Source organism: Fusarium phalaenopsidis (assembly GCF_050370095.1).
Source record: "Fusarium phalaenopsidis strain FUZ10S chromosome Unknown contig_32316, whole genome shotgun sequence".
NCBI classification, from domain to species: domain Eukaryota; kingdom Fungi; phylum Ascomycota; class Sordariomycetes; order Hypocreales; family Nectriaceae; genus Fusarium; species Fusarium phalaenopsidis.
The window spans coordinates 621,863-637,892 of NW_028145399.1; the positions used below are offsets into that span (position 1 = coordinate 621,863).

The following is a 16,030-nucleotide window of genomic DNA, read 5'->3' on the forward strand; positions in this document are numbered from 1 at the left end:
CTGATGCTCTTCTTGTTGCATCTTCACCAACCGCATTCACACACGCCAAAACGTGCATGCAGATACTTTGCGATGCTTTCTACACCATCCTTTGCGTTTATAGCCAAGAACGTCGCCCCGTGTCGCAACATCCATTGACTTGTTCATCCCACTCCAGTTACAGAGTACCAGTACCTATGATCCAACACGTGTCCGCGGCACCTTGTCAGCTTCCCCGTTGCCTAGTCTATTCCCGCTGTCGCAAAGCAAAGATGATCTTGATCACCAAGATACCTAGCAATTCGACACTATAATGATCATTACTAGTTGACTTGGCAACGAATTCAGTAAAATTGGAACTACATTTCTTCGTCTAATATGTACGCTAGAAATAATGCCACCGTCATAAGCCCGCCTCCTGTCTCTTATCTCCCGCTAATTGGTCTCATCTCGACTATCGAGTCTCATCTCATTCATCGATCTACATCTCACCACCTCATGCTCCAGCTGCTTTGCACTCCTCCTTATACCGCAATCCATGTCCAAATCTAAACACTGGGTTCAGCGTATCAAACGGCACATCCTCAAAGGCCGCCTCCGCCGCAGCATCGGATCGCGGAAGGTCAAATGGCAATTGTCCCTCGGGAGCCCAACCGTCAACGCCAAACACGACATCCAGGAACGCATCGTGGCTACTGCCGTAGTTGCCAAACAGCGCCGCCGCCTTCTCTGCAATTTCGGGCACCGCAGCAGGTCGGTTGAGTCTAATGTCCACGACAGTCGGGACAGTCTCGTAGATCTTGGCCTGACGCGCTTTCTCGGTCGAGTTGAACTCGAGAGTACCATTGTTGATCATCGCTGCAAGGCCAGTGCCAGTCGTAGGCTTGTAGGGAGACGCAAGACGGAGGAACGCATAGTCTGCATCCTCTGGCTTGTCCACCACCTTGAGGTTTCGCGACTCGAGAGCTTCGGGCTCAATGCCTTCGATATAGAACTTGGCCTCCAGCGCCGACAGAGGCAGAGGCAGGATGTCATTCTGATTAGTGAGCAGTGTGAAAGCCCGACGCTGCGTCTCGTTGCCCAGACGGCTGAAGTAAGGGTTGCCAGCCACACGCGCAGCATTGTCGGCATCCACGAAGGGGTTGTCGAAGAGTCCCAGCTCAAACTTTTCCTTCATCAGCTTGCGGACAGACTCGTCGATGCGAGCCTCAGAAACCAAGCCCTTCTTAACGAGCTCAATAACCAGCTCTGGCTTTGTCTCGCCCCCGAAGATATCACAACCGGCCTCAATGACACGGCGGGCACGCTCGAGCTCGGTCTTGTCCTCCAGACCCCAAGCTCGGTCAGTGACGATGCCCCAATCTGTAACGACGATGCCCTCAAAGCCTAGCTGGTCCTTAAGGAGGTCGGTGACAACGCCCTTGTTGAATCCGAAAGCAACCTCTTCCCAAGATATGCCGATGGGCCTCGAGTAGTAGGGCATCATCTGCCTTGTGCCAGCAGCAATTGCCGCCTTGAAGGGAATCAAGTGATAAGCCTGGTTGTTACCAGGGTATGTTTGGTTCTTGCCCTATATGATATAACATTAGAAGATTGTCCATAGGTAGCTGATAGGTGTTACATACCCAAGGGAAGTGAGAGTCCTCTCCGTTCTCCATAGGACCACCACCGGGGAAGTGCTTCGTTGTAGCAATGACCGAGTGAGGTCCAATCTTCTCACCCTGAAAGCCCTTGATGTATTCGACAAGCAGGGCACTTGTCAGGTTGGCGTCCTCGCCCAGGGTACCACCAATTCGACCCCATCGAGGCTCAGTCGAAAGATCCACCTGAGGATGAAGAGCCTGGCGGATTCCCACGGAAACATACTCCTCCCGAGCAATTTCAGCAAAGGTGCGAGCCAGCTGAGGAGACCGAAGGGCAGCAATGCCGAGGGGTTCAGTCCAACGAGAGAAGCCGTTGGCAACAACTGACACTGCAGCATCATCCGTCCAACCATGCTGAGGGTCGGAAGAGATAGTGATGGGGATGCCTAAAGATGTATCTTGGGCCAGTTTCTGGAGCTTGTTGTACCAGTTTGCGACAGCGCGAGCGTCGTTGACACCTCCACTCAAAACGTAGTGAGTTATGCGCTTGTCCTTGACATAGCCCTCAATGGTTTCGTCGAATGTATTGTTGACAACCTGAGTACGGGCATGGAACATCTGTCCTGCCTTTTCCTCAAGGGACATGCGGGAGAGGAGGTCATCCACACGCTTGTCTAAGCAGAGAGATGTGTTTCGATATGGAGGAGGGTTTGCATCTTGACGAGCAACAGGGCTACTGAGAGCCAGGGAGATGCCTCCAAGGAGAACTAGATGAGACCACATGGTGATAATAGACTCTTTTGATTTAGTAGATAGCGCCCAAGTCACTTTGGAACAACCATGATGACCGACACAAAGACAAGACTTTGACTCGCTTTTATAGAGCAATCGTAAACTTCAACTTCATCTAATACACTGCATCGTCTCTTCCGAAGTTGAAGCGTGATCATCCTATCGTCAGCACTTCGGGAAACCGTTCCCGCGGTTCCCACGATCCATTCGGACCGACCATTCGACCCCAAGCTGCATTAGTGGTGGCATTTTTCCAACATCAGAGAGTCTGAGTTGAAGAGGAGCGGATGACCAAACCCACTGTACTGGGAAAGAACCCAAGTACATGACGTTCCCCCGGACCACTCATGACAGGTGAGTGCAACGCGGGGGTGTAAATCTGGGGACCCGCGTGGATCATGAAGAATCCTGGGATAAACGTGCGGGGAGACCGTTGTGTTTCGGCCCGTTTCTCAAATCCCATGACTCTGGACGCCATGCGGTTCAAGAGACTCACCCGTAAGAACAATACGAGCAGACAAGCGGTGTTGGTGGGATAGTGGATTCAATATCAAGAGCCAAGCCGGCGTATCTACGGCCAGTTGACATGAGCTTTGGCAGTCATAACTGGTCCATTATGAAGTTTTAATTCCGCAATGGGTACTCTTAAGCGCAGTTTTTTCCTGTCGGCGAACGAGGTTGGTTCCATAGCATGATGTATGGGTTGACTTGGGTCAAAATGGATACAGCTCCGCCGATCCCGCACTACTACCCTGGGTGGTCGGACACCTCGGGACTGTGTCTCGGCAGTTGACAAGGGTTTGTTCTTCCCTGGGTTTCCAAGTGCACGGGGTTGGAACAGATTTTCAGAACGATGTACCTGCTGATATTGAGTAAGTACTTACTCGAGTGCTGCTGAGCTGCTGAGTTGCCGAGGTAAAGGGGGAGATGTTGGCACGCTCAAGCCCGTGAGAGCAGAGGTCTCTTGTGCTGTTCTCAGGTCTGAGTGTGTTTCATTTATTACGAAGACAGGCTTAAAGGAGCCCGTTGGCATGGATGAACCTCTCTACTGGGTTTTCTCATATGCATATCGGCGTGAACTATCGGATGACGAGTAAACAGTGCCAATCAGGTTATCGCAAGCACTTGTACAACTAGCGATAAGCTTTTTATCCGTATCACATTTAGATATATCGCCGATTGCAAGCGGTGTGGGAGCTGTGATAGAGGTCAAAGGTTAAGCTCAAAAGTAAGCTTATTTGGGTTCTGGGGATTGGCAGCGAAGCTCGCGTACTGGTTCTCCACCGTGCGCATGGGCGAGACTGTTTGGTGTAGCCGACGTATTATAAAGTATACGAAATTTAAGCAAGACATATTCTTTTATACGTATGGCTATGATATAAACTCTTTGAATTTTTTTGCCTTAATCTGGAGTGTCCTGCTCGACGGCGCGAGAACCCAAGATTTTGGCACATGAGCACCACAACCACAACCCATTCATGGACACCTTCGTTGGGCAACGGCGTGAATTTGACAGAGCCAAGCCCAAGATTAACTTATCGCAGTGGTAGGTACTTATTGTCTTGGCATGATCGACAAAGCTTATGCTGTGATTGTCTTGGAAAATATGGCTTGGAGGACTAGGGTAGGCAGACGGAGGTGAATGACATGTGACAAAAGCTGGGAGTTTAGGTAGTTTGTTAATCTGTTTAGAAACATGAATGATATTTGGGTATTTGTTTTATACATCTTCGCGCCTACCATACGAGATAACCAGGGTTGTGTGGTGGAGGTCTTTGTGAGGAATCCTTTGTGGTTCAACTGTGACCTCCATTGCCTTGGCTGAGCGGTGGGCGATTCGAGGATGGCAGCGTTGGACCACACCTGGTCGAACTCCAGAAGAAAAACGACAAACAAAAACAATATTATCACCATGCTCCCTCGGAATGTTACCCCACGAAATGATTGAGGTGTTGGGATATTCTCATCAGATGTTGGCATTGAAGCAGTCAACTGGTCCAAGGCAGAGTGTTTGGCGATGTGATGAGAATACCCCAGCGACAACGCGCTGCCCCATTTCGCGATATAGAAATAGGGAGTGACATCATAGGATCGTTATTTGTAAGTTTAGACCTTTACTACTAGTCGGAGCTTTTTTGTGATATTTCTAAGCTGCTACATTATCACTTGGCGCTCACAACCGATCTGAACTCCCCACACTGCCGGTGCCGCCGAGCCTTCACCTCACAAGGTTCGGGGGCTTGTCCGATGCGCCAGTGCTTGGAAATCAAATTCACGCGAGGTGATTGGCCCATAGGAAATCCTTCACGTTTCATGCTGGAATGCCGTTTACGAAGCAAAAAGCCATTGAAAAGTTACTAAACGACGCTCTCAGAATTTGCCGATGATACCTCTGTCCGAGGGCGCGAGAGCCGCAATGCCTTGGGAAGATCGGACAGCGGGAGAAGTACCACGTGTTTGCCCACGGATGAACGGCGCCAGTTACGGAACGGACCCAGTGGTACCGCATGGATTCACATGCCGCCTGTCAAACGGGACCTGCTTGCCGACAGCCCAGCTCGTGCCTCGAGTATCGGATTGTTTCCGATGCCCTTTGTCCCGGGGCGCACGTTTCCCCTCCTCTCGTTGGACTTGGACTTTGGGGATGACCCCGGACTTAACGCGAAGGCGCCGATCCTTAGCACCGTCTCACATCTTCCCCGGAAACCCCCGGATTTTGGACACGAGGGGGGTTAACGATGGTTGAACCTTTTTTCTGGAAGACGTCTTAGATCCAATATTTGTGCCTAGAAATAGATGTCATAGATCTAAGCCCGTTCTTGGGCTGACTTTCTTGGCTGCTTAGAAACTCTGGGCTCCAGACGCTGTGACGGCAAGAGACGGAACGAGTCCATGCCCCGGACCGGCAGGGAAGGATGTGTTGGTCCTTGCCCACCCTGACCGTTCCTGCTGCGCACGTTCCACGCCATGGTGCATGTTCCCATCCGTCATCGGCCGGTACATGTGTCGCAGGGAAAGACCACGCGCGTCGGCAGGTACCGCCTTAGCACTCAAAACAAATCGACGCACTCAACACCACGCCAGCCCGTGCTTTCCGCCCCCCCACCTCCCACCTTTTCCTCGATAACTTGCTCTCCGTCCTGTTCCAACCTAAGCTCCTAGTTCCTCTTGATCTTTTGTCATCATCGTGTGTACGATTGTTTTGGGCATATCTTTATTCCTTAGTTTGGCCTGTTCGAATCCCGTCATCCTGTTCTCGACGCAATTTAAACCATCCCTGGCATCCTCTCAACAACTCCCCGCGCTATCTTTGCACCGAGCACGCACTCCCCTCAACGAAAAGCCGACAGTATCCTTGGAATCCACCAGACTCCATCCAACCTCTTCGAAACTGTACCTAGACGAAATCGATTTTCTCTCCTTCGCAATTGAATAGTCAACCAATTTTTTGCATATCTCGCGCCGGTCGAAAACGTTTCCAGAACGCCTAGAATGAGACTGAACAAAGCTGCTCGAGTTATCCTCTTTGGTGCACCTGGTGTTGGTAAAGGAACCCAGAGCGAGCGGTTGCTCGCGCGCTTCCCGCAACTCAACTCTGTCAGCACTGGCGACCTCCTCCGTCGAAATGTCAAGGAAAGGACACCTCTCGGTAAGTTGTTAGCATCCAGCCCTACCTCCCCAAGTCAATGCTAACTTTCTCAATCGCAGGCATCAAGGTCGAGACTACGATGAAGTCTGGCGGTCTTGTCGCCGACGATCTCATCTTGCGACTCATTTCCAACGAACTCTATACCCGAGGATGGCTGGCTAGTCGAGGACCCGTCATGACCCTCGCCTCCGAGGCGACCGCAATCGGCCAACATTCGTACGATGGGGCCCCTCCCGTGGACTCATTCATCAGCAAACCCTCCCTCTTTGACCAACATGTCCCGCCACGAGTCTCCGAAGACCCCAACGCTTCCTTTATCCTCGACGGTTTCCCCCGAACAGCTGCCCAGGCTGCTCCTCTGGACAAGCTGATCCCCATCAACCTTGTCGTTTCCCTCAAGACACCTGTATCTGTTATCCTGGAGCGAATCGCTGGTCGCTGGGTTCATGAGCCTTCGGGCCGAGTCTACAACACTTCCTTCAATGCGCCTCGCGTCCCTGGAATCGACGATGTTACTGGAGAGCCTCTCATCCAGCGCGCTGATGACTCGGAGGAAGTCTATCGCGCTCGCTTCAAGAAGTTCCAGGAGACGAGCGAGCCTGTTCTCAACCACTACGCCCAGAAGGGTGTTCTAGTCGAGATTGGGGGCATGAGCAGCGACGAGATCAGCCCCAAGCTGTTTCACGAGTTTGAGAAGCGCTTTGTCGACTAAGAAAGTGGCTTCGTCTGTTGAAAGGATACCCAGCGCCTTCAAGACGCCCATTTTATTTCTACTGCACGTTTTTGGATGTATCTGTTTATTCCATAGTTCTTTTTTTCTTGTTTCGGAGTTTACTGCAGCTTTCTGGATGCTGCTGGTGGAGTTGCAACAAGACCAGTCTGTCGGATAGACAGCACTGGCACATGGCGCGTATTGATGGGACAAAGTGCTCTATAAGAGCCTGATTGTGTGGTTGTATATAACGAACGATTCCCTTTTGACAAAAGTGCGGGTTGGTTTAGCGAACGAAACGGATCTCGAGGGCAAAATGCAAAAAAGCTGGCCCTCGCACCCTGCGTCAATGATATGATTAACCGCCATTCTGTGTTTTGAGATTTCGGATTGATAACGTGATTCTGAGTGATTGATTTCCAGTTCATCTCGCTTTGAGATTCTCGTTAAAAGCATTGCGCTATCGATACACGTTGAGCCCAGAATAATGAAATCCCCTGATATCCCTCCCCCTTGCGTTCCACAGTCCGCCCTGCTGACAATGGATGCCACAGCAAGGACCCTCCCTTCCGTCTCTTCTACAGCAGTTCTGTCATGGTGTCGTGTTCCCAAAATGGCAGCCCAAGTAGAAATTGTATACCTTCCAAACAGTCCCAAACAAATAACCCGTCATACTCCGTCTCAGCCTTATACTCTGAACCGTGAAATCTCCCAAAATGAAAAAGGGCAGAGGATCAGCTTGCGAGTCTAGTCGCGCCACTCCTCGCCACCTCGAAGCCCACTGGGCTGGCCTTCTGTTTGACCGGGGCGCAGCGGGGTCTGCTCATCGTCGTCATCATCAAGAGCCCGCGCAAGCTCGTCAGGGTCCTGCATCTTGGCATCCGGGTCGACAGGTCCGCCGAGCTCGTCTTGCTCACGGTTGTGTCGCTCCTGTTCGAGAACGCCGTCATCGGCGCTGACAGAGATGCCCCGAGCTCCCCACTTGGGCCGGGCGCTACGGCGGGCGCCGGTGTCGTCGTCGTCGAAGCCGGGGCCGCTCTCCTCGTCATCCTCCGAGGTCTCGAAGCGCTTACCAAAGATGCGACGAAGGAGCCAGCCACGGCGCATATCGTCGGCATCAACGATGCCCCCGCCACGGAGCTTGACGCGCTGGCGAGTGTAGTATACCCAGGCGAAGTCGACGTACAGGGCGGTCTGGATAATGCCAAAGATGACGGAGACGGTGTTGGGCTTTTTTCCAGTAACCTCGAATTCGCGGAGGAACCAGTTGATGCAGTAGAGGGCGCGGTAGGAGCCGAGGGCGAGGAGGTAGAACGAGTCGATGACGGTAGGCACAGTCGTCTGCCGGAGGAGTAGAAGCTGGGGGAGGACGCAGACGGACTCGAGAATCTGGGAAAAGACCCACATCCACTGGAGGAGACAAGAGTCAGCGACGGTTTCAAGATCACGAAGTTAGTAGACTTACAGTCAGGAAGCCCTTGGATCTCTCAAAGATCAGCATCACAAAAGGCGACAGAACAAAAGAGCCGCCGAGAATGATGGCACCAATCTTCCAGGCAATCTCCCTCTCGCGCGATCGAGGATAGATCCATTGCATTATACCGAGGATGTAGAAGGACGATGTGATGTAGAAGATCTTGAAGATCAAGTTCCATGGGAACTTTTCAGAAAAGATGTCGAGGTAGCGGGTGCAAAAGACGAGCGCGTAAAGGATCTGGGTGATGAGAGAGACACCCTCGGCGCTGCGGTTGCGGTGGATGGCGAAGATGAGGATGCATTTGGAGAGGGCGTGGGACAAGTCGCCCAAGATACGGAAGAGCTACAACAGGTGTCAGTCTGTAATCAAGAGCATTGGGAGCACATGTTTCAGAGGCCGGCGACGTACGTTCCACGCGCCCATTGTGAATGGCAGGTTGCTCAATCAAGTAGACTCGAGCTGATGGTGATGTTGAGGGGAGCAAGGGAGTGACGAATAGGAGTCGCTGAGGCCTGGGCCTTGCTGGACCAGAAGGACCTGCCAGAGGCAAGGTAAAAAGAACTCGAAGAAGCGATCTAGCACAAGCAGCTAGGATCGCCTGCGAAGAGGGATTGACAACGTGACAAAGATCCAAAGTTGAAGAAGAAGACAAGTTGCTTGCCTAGGCAGCTCTCCACGATGCGATGATGGAGGAGGAGCTGGGGCTGAGCTTGCGTCAGTCAGCTGCCCATTTGGGGGTTAGACTCACTAGCCACATTATGCACGAGCGGGATTGTGCTGCGCCACGGGGAAGTGGGGGCTTGGCGGGAGAAGCGGTGCGGTTGGTTCGCTCGTAACAATGGCTCTCTTCAAGCCAAGTTTGTGGTTAAGGTTATTTGAGTAGGATCATTCTATACGAGGAGTGCATAGTATATTAATTGTGTCTAAGTGAATTGTATATATAAGTGTCTGAATAGCTTCATTGATGTTGAAAACGTTTGAACCCACTGTGAATGCGTTTACAGGTGACGCGGCTATCAGGGTCGGGATGTGGCCGCACTGTAGGGAATCAGGGGTTGAATATATTGGAGCGGGACTGGACAATTCCACAGGAGGCGAGTCAAGCGCCCTTACGCTGTCCTTTGACGCGCCATATCATTGAATAGGTCTTGTTTGTTCTTTAGACCTTTATACTTGCTCGCCATACTTCTCACTTCTTTTGATCTCTCAATCTTGTTGGCCGTTTGTTGATCCTGGCGGTTGATGCTACCGAGTGTGTGACGTGCCCTTGCGGATCTTTCGGGCTCTTATCATCCCCTTCCACGTCGGCATCAGCTCCATTGCTTCATCCTCAACAGCTCACACCTCTTGTGCTGCGTCTGTATCTGAGAGACCTCGTCTGCGCCGGGTATGAAGTTGTCGGCCATTTGCACCTTTGCCGCATGGCTTTCCTTTGCCAGCGCCTCGGTCATTCCCGACGTTCTTGAGAAGATTGAGCAGCTGGAGCAGAAAATTCCAAGTATTTCACCTCCACCGCCGAAGTACTTTAGTAAGTCTCAAACACGAACTCACGGGCTTGCCCGAAGCCTTTGATGATAAAACCAAGACTAACAACTCTACAGAAGAGGCAGCGTGAGTTTATTGCTGTTATTCAACATACCCATGCTAACCCATGATGCGCCAAGATACCATCCGCACTATGACGGGAGATATATGCAGGAGCCCCTCGAGCTCGCCGAACAAAACGCAGGCATCAAAGTTCTAATGCAGACATATCTGGCCACATTCCGAGACCTCGGCGTCCAGACATGGTTGATGCACGGCTCCCTGCTTGGCTGGTGGTGGGGGAAGAAGGTAAGAAGCCTGATAACTGTCGTCTACTCTCCATTCTGACTCGATTGCCAGGTCATGCCGTGGGACCTGGATGCCGATGTCCAGGTGACCGAGGCGGACATGTACTTCTTGGCCGCATATCACAACATGACGGTTTATTACTACCAATATGAAAACGCACCCGAAGGTCGCTTCTTTCAGCTTGAGATTAACCCCTACTTTGAGCACCGCGGTCGGGATGACACTCTTAATGTCATTGATGCTCGGTGGATTGACATGCAGACTGGGCTGTTTATCGACATCACAGCGGCGAGGTATGATCCTGGCCACATAAGAGGCGAAGGAGTCCTCTACGACAAGCACGATCACGAGTTCAAGGTTTGCAGCCCTGTTTCTTGTATGGTACATTCCCTGACTCTTGTGTTACAGGACAAGTACGTGTTTCCTCTGCTCGATACAACATTCGAAGGCCTCCCTGCCAAGATCCCCTATCGATACAAGGAGATACTCGCTTCCGAGTATGGTAAAGGATCCTTGTCAAAGACAGAGTTTCATGAGTATGGTTCTATCTCGAAGGATTGGTTTGGGTTCATTTACTGACAACCAAACAGTCACAGGTTTGATCCCAAGAAGATGGAATGGGTTGCCATCAACTAGGTAGGCGAGGTTACACAAACATCAAGTGTTTAGGGGCGTTTAGGTCAAATTTAGATGGGAAACTGTACAAAACTTATGGGTAGATCCCTTGGACGAGGTTATAGAAAGGCCTCTGTACATTAATTGATACCCGGCCAAGCAATAGAGGGTTACTGTATACACTGCATCATGGATTGTTTACTTTGGCGCTGAAGATGAACGGAGACCGCATTCATGGCAATCTTATCACTCTAAAGCTACGACCATTTCTTCCACAAAAAACTGGTAAATTATGGTAAGAATATCGTTTCAGCTGTGGTATATGCACCTACACATGTTTTATCATGGCCATGGTTAAAGTGGTCATGATCAGTTAATTGATGCCCCGCGACTCCAAACGCGTCTGGCCCCACGCGTCACAAGCTCTCCAACATTGCTCCTACATCATCACCCAAGAATTCGGTCGCAACACCACATTTGCTCATCGTCCCTACGAAATTTCTCCTAGGAAGTACGCATGCGCAAGTTGAAGCGCAGGCCGCTTTTTATCCCACAATGGCCACAGGTAAGCTTACGCCGAGCTGCCAAACATCAACCTGGATTGTTGCTAACAATCGCCCAGGCCAGCAGCGCCGTGCTGATCGGCTAAACGAACGTCTTCGAGGCGCCCAGTACGACTCGCCAGTTCTTGAAAATCGCCGATTTAGACACTGATATCATCCAGACGCGCCGTTATCGAAGACGATTCCTTCAATCTCGACATCGCCGGCCTTAACATTGCCGGATCGACTCCTGCCGCTCCGTCAGCGCCCGCGCCTCCAGCACCCTCGGCGCGTCGTACACCAAACACATCAGCCAAGAGAAGGAGGTTAGAGAATGACATACCGCCTTCTGCACAGCCGCCAGGGAGCGCGCGCAGACGATCACCGCGATCCGCACCGAGAGACCCCTACGATCTGCCCGACTCTTCTAAGGAATCAGCCGCGCAGGTCACCACGGCAGAGGCGACGGAGGTGGAAGAGGAGGAACCTAGTGTTGATAATATAGAGGCTCCAGAGCCTCAGATACCAAGTCCGACTGAGGAGCCTCAAGACGAACCAGACGCTGCGCTACCAGTCCTACCAAACGAGAATGTCTCTGGCTCGCCAGCTATACCACGATCGAGAGATGGCGCTCAAGGCGGTGCTCACAGTCCTCCAGATCGAAGACGAAACGTGCGCATGAGCGATGCTCTATCCTCGACCACTCGACTACACGATGGGCTTTACACGGAAGAGGAGGTACCGCCCTCGTCCTCGCCATTAGTGCGCAAGGTTCGGCGCAGCGAAGGAGCTGCTTCTATCCGAGCGAGAATGAGTCGGCGACAGAGCTCTAGAGCTGCTGAGAAGGAGGATGCAGACGAGCTTTCACCCGATCGACCGACCGACTACAACCCTGCGGATGATGAACTCTCAGATACCAACCCAGTGGAGGAGGAGCCGGAAATCGAAGAAGAACCCGTAGTAGAGAATGAAGTACCCGAAGAGACCGAAGTGCGAGAAGAAGAGGAAGCGCCAGAGGACGTTGTGGCAGAAGAGATTGACGAGGTGGAAGCCGCCAAAACCATTGGAAGGAAGCGTCCTCGAAGGAGTCTGCCCTCTCCCTCCCCTGAAGTGGAACCTTCCGAGGTGGTTGAGGAGGAGGCAGAGGAAGAAGAGCCAGCGCCAAAGCGACGCTGTGGACGACCATCAAGAAGCCCTGCCACACAGAAACAGCCGACAACGAAGCCGAAAACTGGTATGAGGGCAAAGACTCGCGATTCAGAAGCCAAGACAATGGAAAAACAGGCCCGTAAAGCAAAGAAAGCCGCCAAAGACAGGCGAATCAGTGACGGCACGGCTATCGAGCTTACCGTACAGAGATGGGTCAACGCCAAGCAGTTTCGACAAGGAGATGGCGAGGAAGATCCTATTGCGAGCGAAGTCCCGTTCCAAAACCAGGAAGAAACAGTTGTCGATGTGTTTGCGCAGGTGTGCCTGGAGGTTGTTGAGACTACGCTGGCCAAGCTTTACGAGACCATGACTAGCACAGAAGACAAGGAGAAGAAGAAAGAGTGTCGCATCAAGATACGGGCCGTGGATGCATATCGAGAGCAGTTGACGTTGCAGCTACTTCAGCTGGTGAGTTACCTTCACAGATTGCAGAGTACGGAAGCTGACATGATTAGGCCACCCATCTCAATGATTGGCATTCACTACGAAAACGAGTTCGCCTCATTCAGCGGGAGAAGCTGAAACTAAGGGAAGATATTCTCCAGCTCAAGGCAGAGAGGGAACAGGTGGCTCTTCGGATGGATGCAGTGCGAATCAAGCACGAAGAAGACACCAAAGAGTCAAAAGTGAGTAGCAGGGACCTTTCATTGCTGTGCTGGACTAATATTTCATCTAGTACCGCCTCGACACGTCTGCTATCATGCACGATGTAGACCTTGCGGTTGAACAGGGACGAGATGCTCCCGAACTATCACGCGCCCAAGAGAAAAAGGCCGAGCTGGCAAACCTCGAGCTACTTGTGGCACGCATCACAAATGAAGCTAGCTCTGCAAGCTCAGCAGGCGGAATGCTCCAGCAGGTCAAGGAGTTTAACGCTTTCTTGGAACGGGCAGCAGTTGCACTGGAAACAAGATGAGACACAGTCAAAGTAACTCAAATAACCATTGTCTTGGCCATGACAGGATATTACACTTTTTGGTTGCTCTCGCTCAGTTAATCTTGGCCTTGCTAAAGTCCATCTCAGGATGCTGCTCCTGGAACTGCTTGAGAATGTCGAGCCTCTTTTGCTCGTCCGAGGTGGGCAGGCCGCGCTCCTTTTGCTGTTGGTCAAACATCATCTTCTCGACCATGCCGCGCGTCTCACCGTCGAGGTCCGACAGCTTGGACGAGTCGGGCTGGATCTTGGTCACGTCGATCTTGGGCGCGTTGGTCACGACGTGCGCCCACCACTCCATCTTGTTGACCTTGTCGAGGTGGATCTCGACCGTCTTGGTGCCGTCGGCGTTGGTGCTCAGCGTCCAGGTTGAGTCGTCGACGTGGATGGGGTGGGGGAGGTCGCCCTGGGAGGTGTTAGCTTGGAGCTGAGACTGGCGGCGATGGAGGAGGAAGCCAAGTCATGAGTGAGGGTGTATGTACCTTGATGAGGGGTTCCTGGCCCTTGATGCCCGCCTGAAGGCTGTTCTTCTTGATCTCGATCACGAGATCTCTAGACTTGAAGTTCCCGGGGACGGTAAAGGTGATGTCGAGCTCAGAGATCACCTGTGTCCACTTGTAGGGCAGAGCAGCCTGTTCCTCGGCCTCCTTGGCACGAGCGGCAGCGTCTTCAACGGGAGTGGGTTCTGCCATTGGAGGTTAGTTTAGAAGTAGAAACATGTCAAGGTAGAGTCAGGAACACACCTTTGTCGGCCATTTTGAGTTGTCGTGATAGAAGAAGATGATGGAAGCGATTCGTATGAGAGAAGGCTGACAATTTGATGGAGGGGCAGAGTCGGTGTGGGGCTAGCGGGTAACAAGCTTTAGCCAATAGGAAGTGATCCATCAAACTTCTAATCCCTGTAGCCTCAGCCGCGCAGAACCAACAGTGAATCACTTATCTTGCTAAACAAAGCGTGCTTCTGCCTCTGCCTTGTCCTCGTCCTCAACCTCGCATCTCGATCCCTCAACACCCGCAACCATGTCTCGAACAGGCGCCATCTCGGTGCGCCACTCCGACTTTAGCAGCAATGCTCCTCCTCCGCCCGATCAAGACGAGACGTGCCCCGTGTGCAAGACGACGCGGTACTTCAACCGCGACATGGAGTTCCGCATCAACCCCGAGTGCTACCACCGCATGTGCAAGACATGCGTCGAGCGCATCTTCAAGGATGGACCAAACCAGTGTCCCTATGCTGGCTGCCACAAGACGCTGCGCCTCAGGGGTTTCAAGACGGCTTTCTTTGCGGACCTGGGCGTTGAGCGCGAGGTCGATATTCGGAGACGTGTTGCGGCTGTTTTCAACAAGGTTGAGGAAGACTTTGAGACGCTGGAGGATTATAATGAGTACCTTGAGATGGTCGAGTGCTTGACGAGCGATATCGTCAGCGGTAATGAGGAGGCGAAGCGCAAGGCAGAGGCTCAGTTGTCGGAGTGGGAAGCGAAGCACAAGGCCGACATTGAGCGCAACCGACGTCTTGCTCGAGAATCAGATGAAGCTCGTCAACGCCGTCTGGCAGCTGAAGCAGAGGAAGCGCGACAGCGTCGTATGGAGGAGCACAAGGCCGAGATGGAAGAGAAAGCCAACGCGAAGCGCTTCCGCGAAGAGATGCTCGACTCCCTCCAGAGTGCTGAAGACGGTCGCGCAAACGAGGCAATGAACAAGATCCTGCTCAAGAAACGAGGCCAAACCAAGCGCGATGGTGCTTTGGGTGCAGCTGCTGGCGCAGGAGAACTCTCGATCCGCGGTCTTCGCGACAAAAAGGGCCCAGCACATCACGTCGCCGACGACGAGCCATACGATCCTTATGGCGGTGTGCGACTCACGACGCAGCGCGTCGACCTCGCGCCCGAGAAGTTGGCGGCGTACTCGAACGAATGGGTCGAGATTACAAGGACAAAGACCGAGTTCAAGGCTGGAGGGTACAGCCCCGACGAGTACCTCTCGCGAGCACTCTTCGAGGCGTTTTCTGGTTTGGGCGTGTTTGTCTGTGAGGAGAAGCCAGATAGGAGTGTTGCTACAGCCGGAGCAAGGGAAGCTGCTGCTACAGGGGATACTGGAGGCAAGATGGACGTCGACGATCCTTTCTAGAGGACTGCAAATTTGTGTCTTTTTTGGGTGGGAACATTGCACTTGGAAGCATAGCTACGGCGTTTACGGTTCAAAGGCGTCTAGGGAAACGAAACAATGGAATCAGGTACGAGACGACACTCGCTATAGAGACTAGGAGTTTCACGAGGGGTACAAAAACACGGCACGATACCATGGACACAATGGGTATAAACCAGAATTTCGTTCGAGACCAGGATATATAAAAGGAGACAAGGGAGTTAATATAATAACACCAATGATATTTTTTACGACTGCTACTATACTAAAGCAAGGAGAATAAAAAGACGCCGACTAAAAAAAAGGGAATCAGAGGATCGCCAAGGTTCCGCAAAAGGGAGTAGATTCTCGCCAGGGCAGGTTAAATATAATTTGCTACTGGAGAGTCAAAAACACCCCCCTTGCGTATCAAAAAACCATCCTTTCACCTTGCGGGGATCCCCTTTTCCCATCTTTCTTCATCCCCTCCCGAAAAACGCCTCGCTTACTATATGGAAAGGGAGGATTGTACAGCCAAAAAAGACAAAGAGAGCGCCGAGAAACGCGGTGTGGATGTG

General features: G+C 52.1%; 7 protein-coding genes across 7 annotated transcripts; 4 read left to right on the top strand and 3 right to left on the bottom strand.

The window, feature by feature from the left end:
* Nucleotides 1–475: 475 nt before the first annotated feature.
* On the bottom strand, nucleotides 476–2,345 carry LRP88_11769 (glycoside hydrolase superfamily; the record flags this gene model as incomplete). Its single annotated transcript, XM_083248187.1, has 2 exons — nucleotides 476–1,549; nucleotides 1,605–2,345. The coding sequence occupies 2 exons, from the start codon at nucleotides 2,343–2,345 to the stop codon at nucleotides 476–478; spliced, it is 1,815 nt and encodes a 604-aa protein (XP_083095617.1).
* A 3,501-nt stretch (nucleotides 2,346–5,846) lies between these two features.
* Nucleotides 5,847–6,715, top strand: LRP88_11770 (adenylate kinase ADK2; the record flags this gene model as incomplete). Its single annotated transcript, XM_083248188.1, has 2 exons — nucleotides 5,847–6,003; nucleotides 6,063–6,715. The coding sequence occupies 2 exons, from the start codon at nucleotides 5,847–5,849 to the stop codon at nucleotides 6,713–6,715; spliced, it is 810 nt and encodes a 269-aa protein (XP_083095618.1).
* A 747-nt stretch (nucleotides 6,716–7,462) lies between these two features.
* LRP88_11771 (ER lumen protein retaining receptor-domain-containing protein) lies at nucleotides 7,463–8,615 on the bottom strand (the record flags this gene model as incomplete). The annotated part of the gene is made up of 3 exons (XM_083248189.1): nucleotides 7,463–8,125; nucleotides 8,181–8,534; nucleotides 8,601–8,615. The coding sequence occupies 3 exons, from the start codon at nucleotides 8,613–8,615 to the stop codon at nucleotides 7,463–7,465; spliced, it is 1,032 nt and encodes a 343-aa protein (XP_083095619.1).
* A 1,218-nt stretch (nucleotides 8,616–9,833) lies between these two features.
* LRP88_11772 (LicD family-domain-containing protein) lies at nucleotides 9,834–10,661 on the top strand (the record flags this gene model as incomplete). Its single annotated transcript, XM_083248190.1, has 4 exons — nucleotides 9,834–10,025; nucleotides 10,077–10,382; nucleotides 10,434–10,561; nucleotides 10,616–10,661. 4 exons carry the CDS (start codon nucleotides 9,834–9,836, stop codon nucleotides 10,659–10,661), a joined length of 672 nt encoding a protein of 223 aa, XP_083095620.1.
* A 534-nt stretch (nucleotides 10,662–11,195) lies between these two features.
* Nucleotides 11,196–13,307, top strand: LRP88_11773 (uncharacterized protein; the record flags this gene model as incomplete). Its single annotated transcript, XM_083248191.1, has 5 exons — nucleotides 11,196–11,205; nucleotides 11,263–11,311; nucleotides 11,365–12,799; nucleotides 12,847–13,017; nucleotides 13,068–13,307. The coding sequence occupies 5 exons, from the start codon at nucleotides 11,196–11,198 to the stop codon at nucleotides 13,305–13,307; spliced, it is 1,905 nt and encodes a 634-aa protein (XP_083095621.1).
* A 73-nt stretch (nucleotides 13,308–13,380) lies between these two features.
* On the bottom strand, nucleotides 13,381–14,081 carry LRP88_11774 (HSP20-like chaperone; the record flags this gene model as incomplete). The annotated part of the gene is made up of 3 exons (XM_083248192.1): nucleotides 13,381–13,731; nucleotides 13,808–14,010; nucleotides 14,069–14,081. 3 exons carry the CDS (start codon nucleotides 14,079–14,081, stop codon nucleotides 13,381–13,383), a joined length of 567 nt encoding a protein of 188 aa, XP_083095622.1.
* Nucleotides 14,082–14,345: 264 nt separating this feature from the next.
* Nucleotides 14,346–15,455, top strand: LRP88_11775 (TFIIH/NER complex subunit TFB3; the record flags this gene model as incomplete). The annotated part of the gene is made up of 1 exon (XM_083248193.1): nucleotides 14,346–15,455. One exon carries the CDS (start codon nucleotides 14,346–14,348, stop codon nucleotides 15,453–15,455), a length of 1,110 nt encoding a protein of 369 aa, XP_083095623.1.
* Nucleotides 15,456–16,030: the final 575 nt, after the last annotated feature.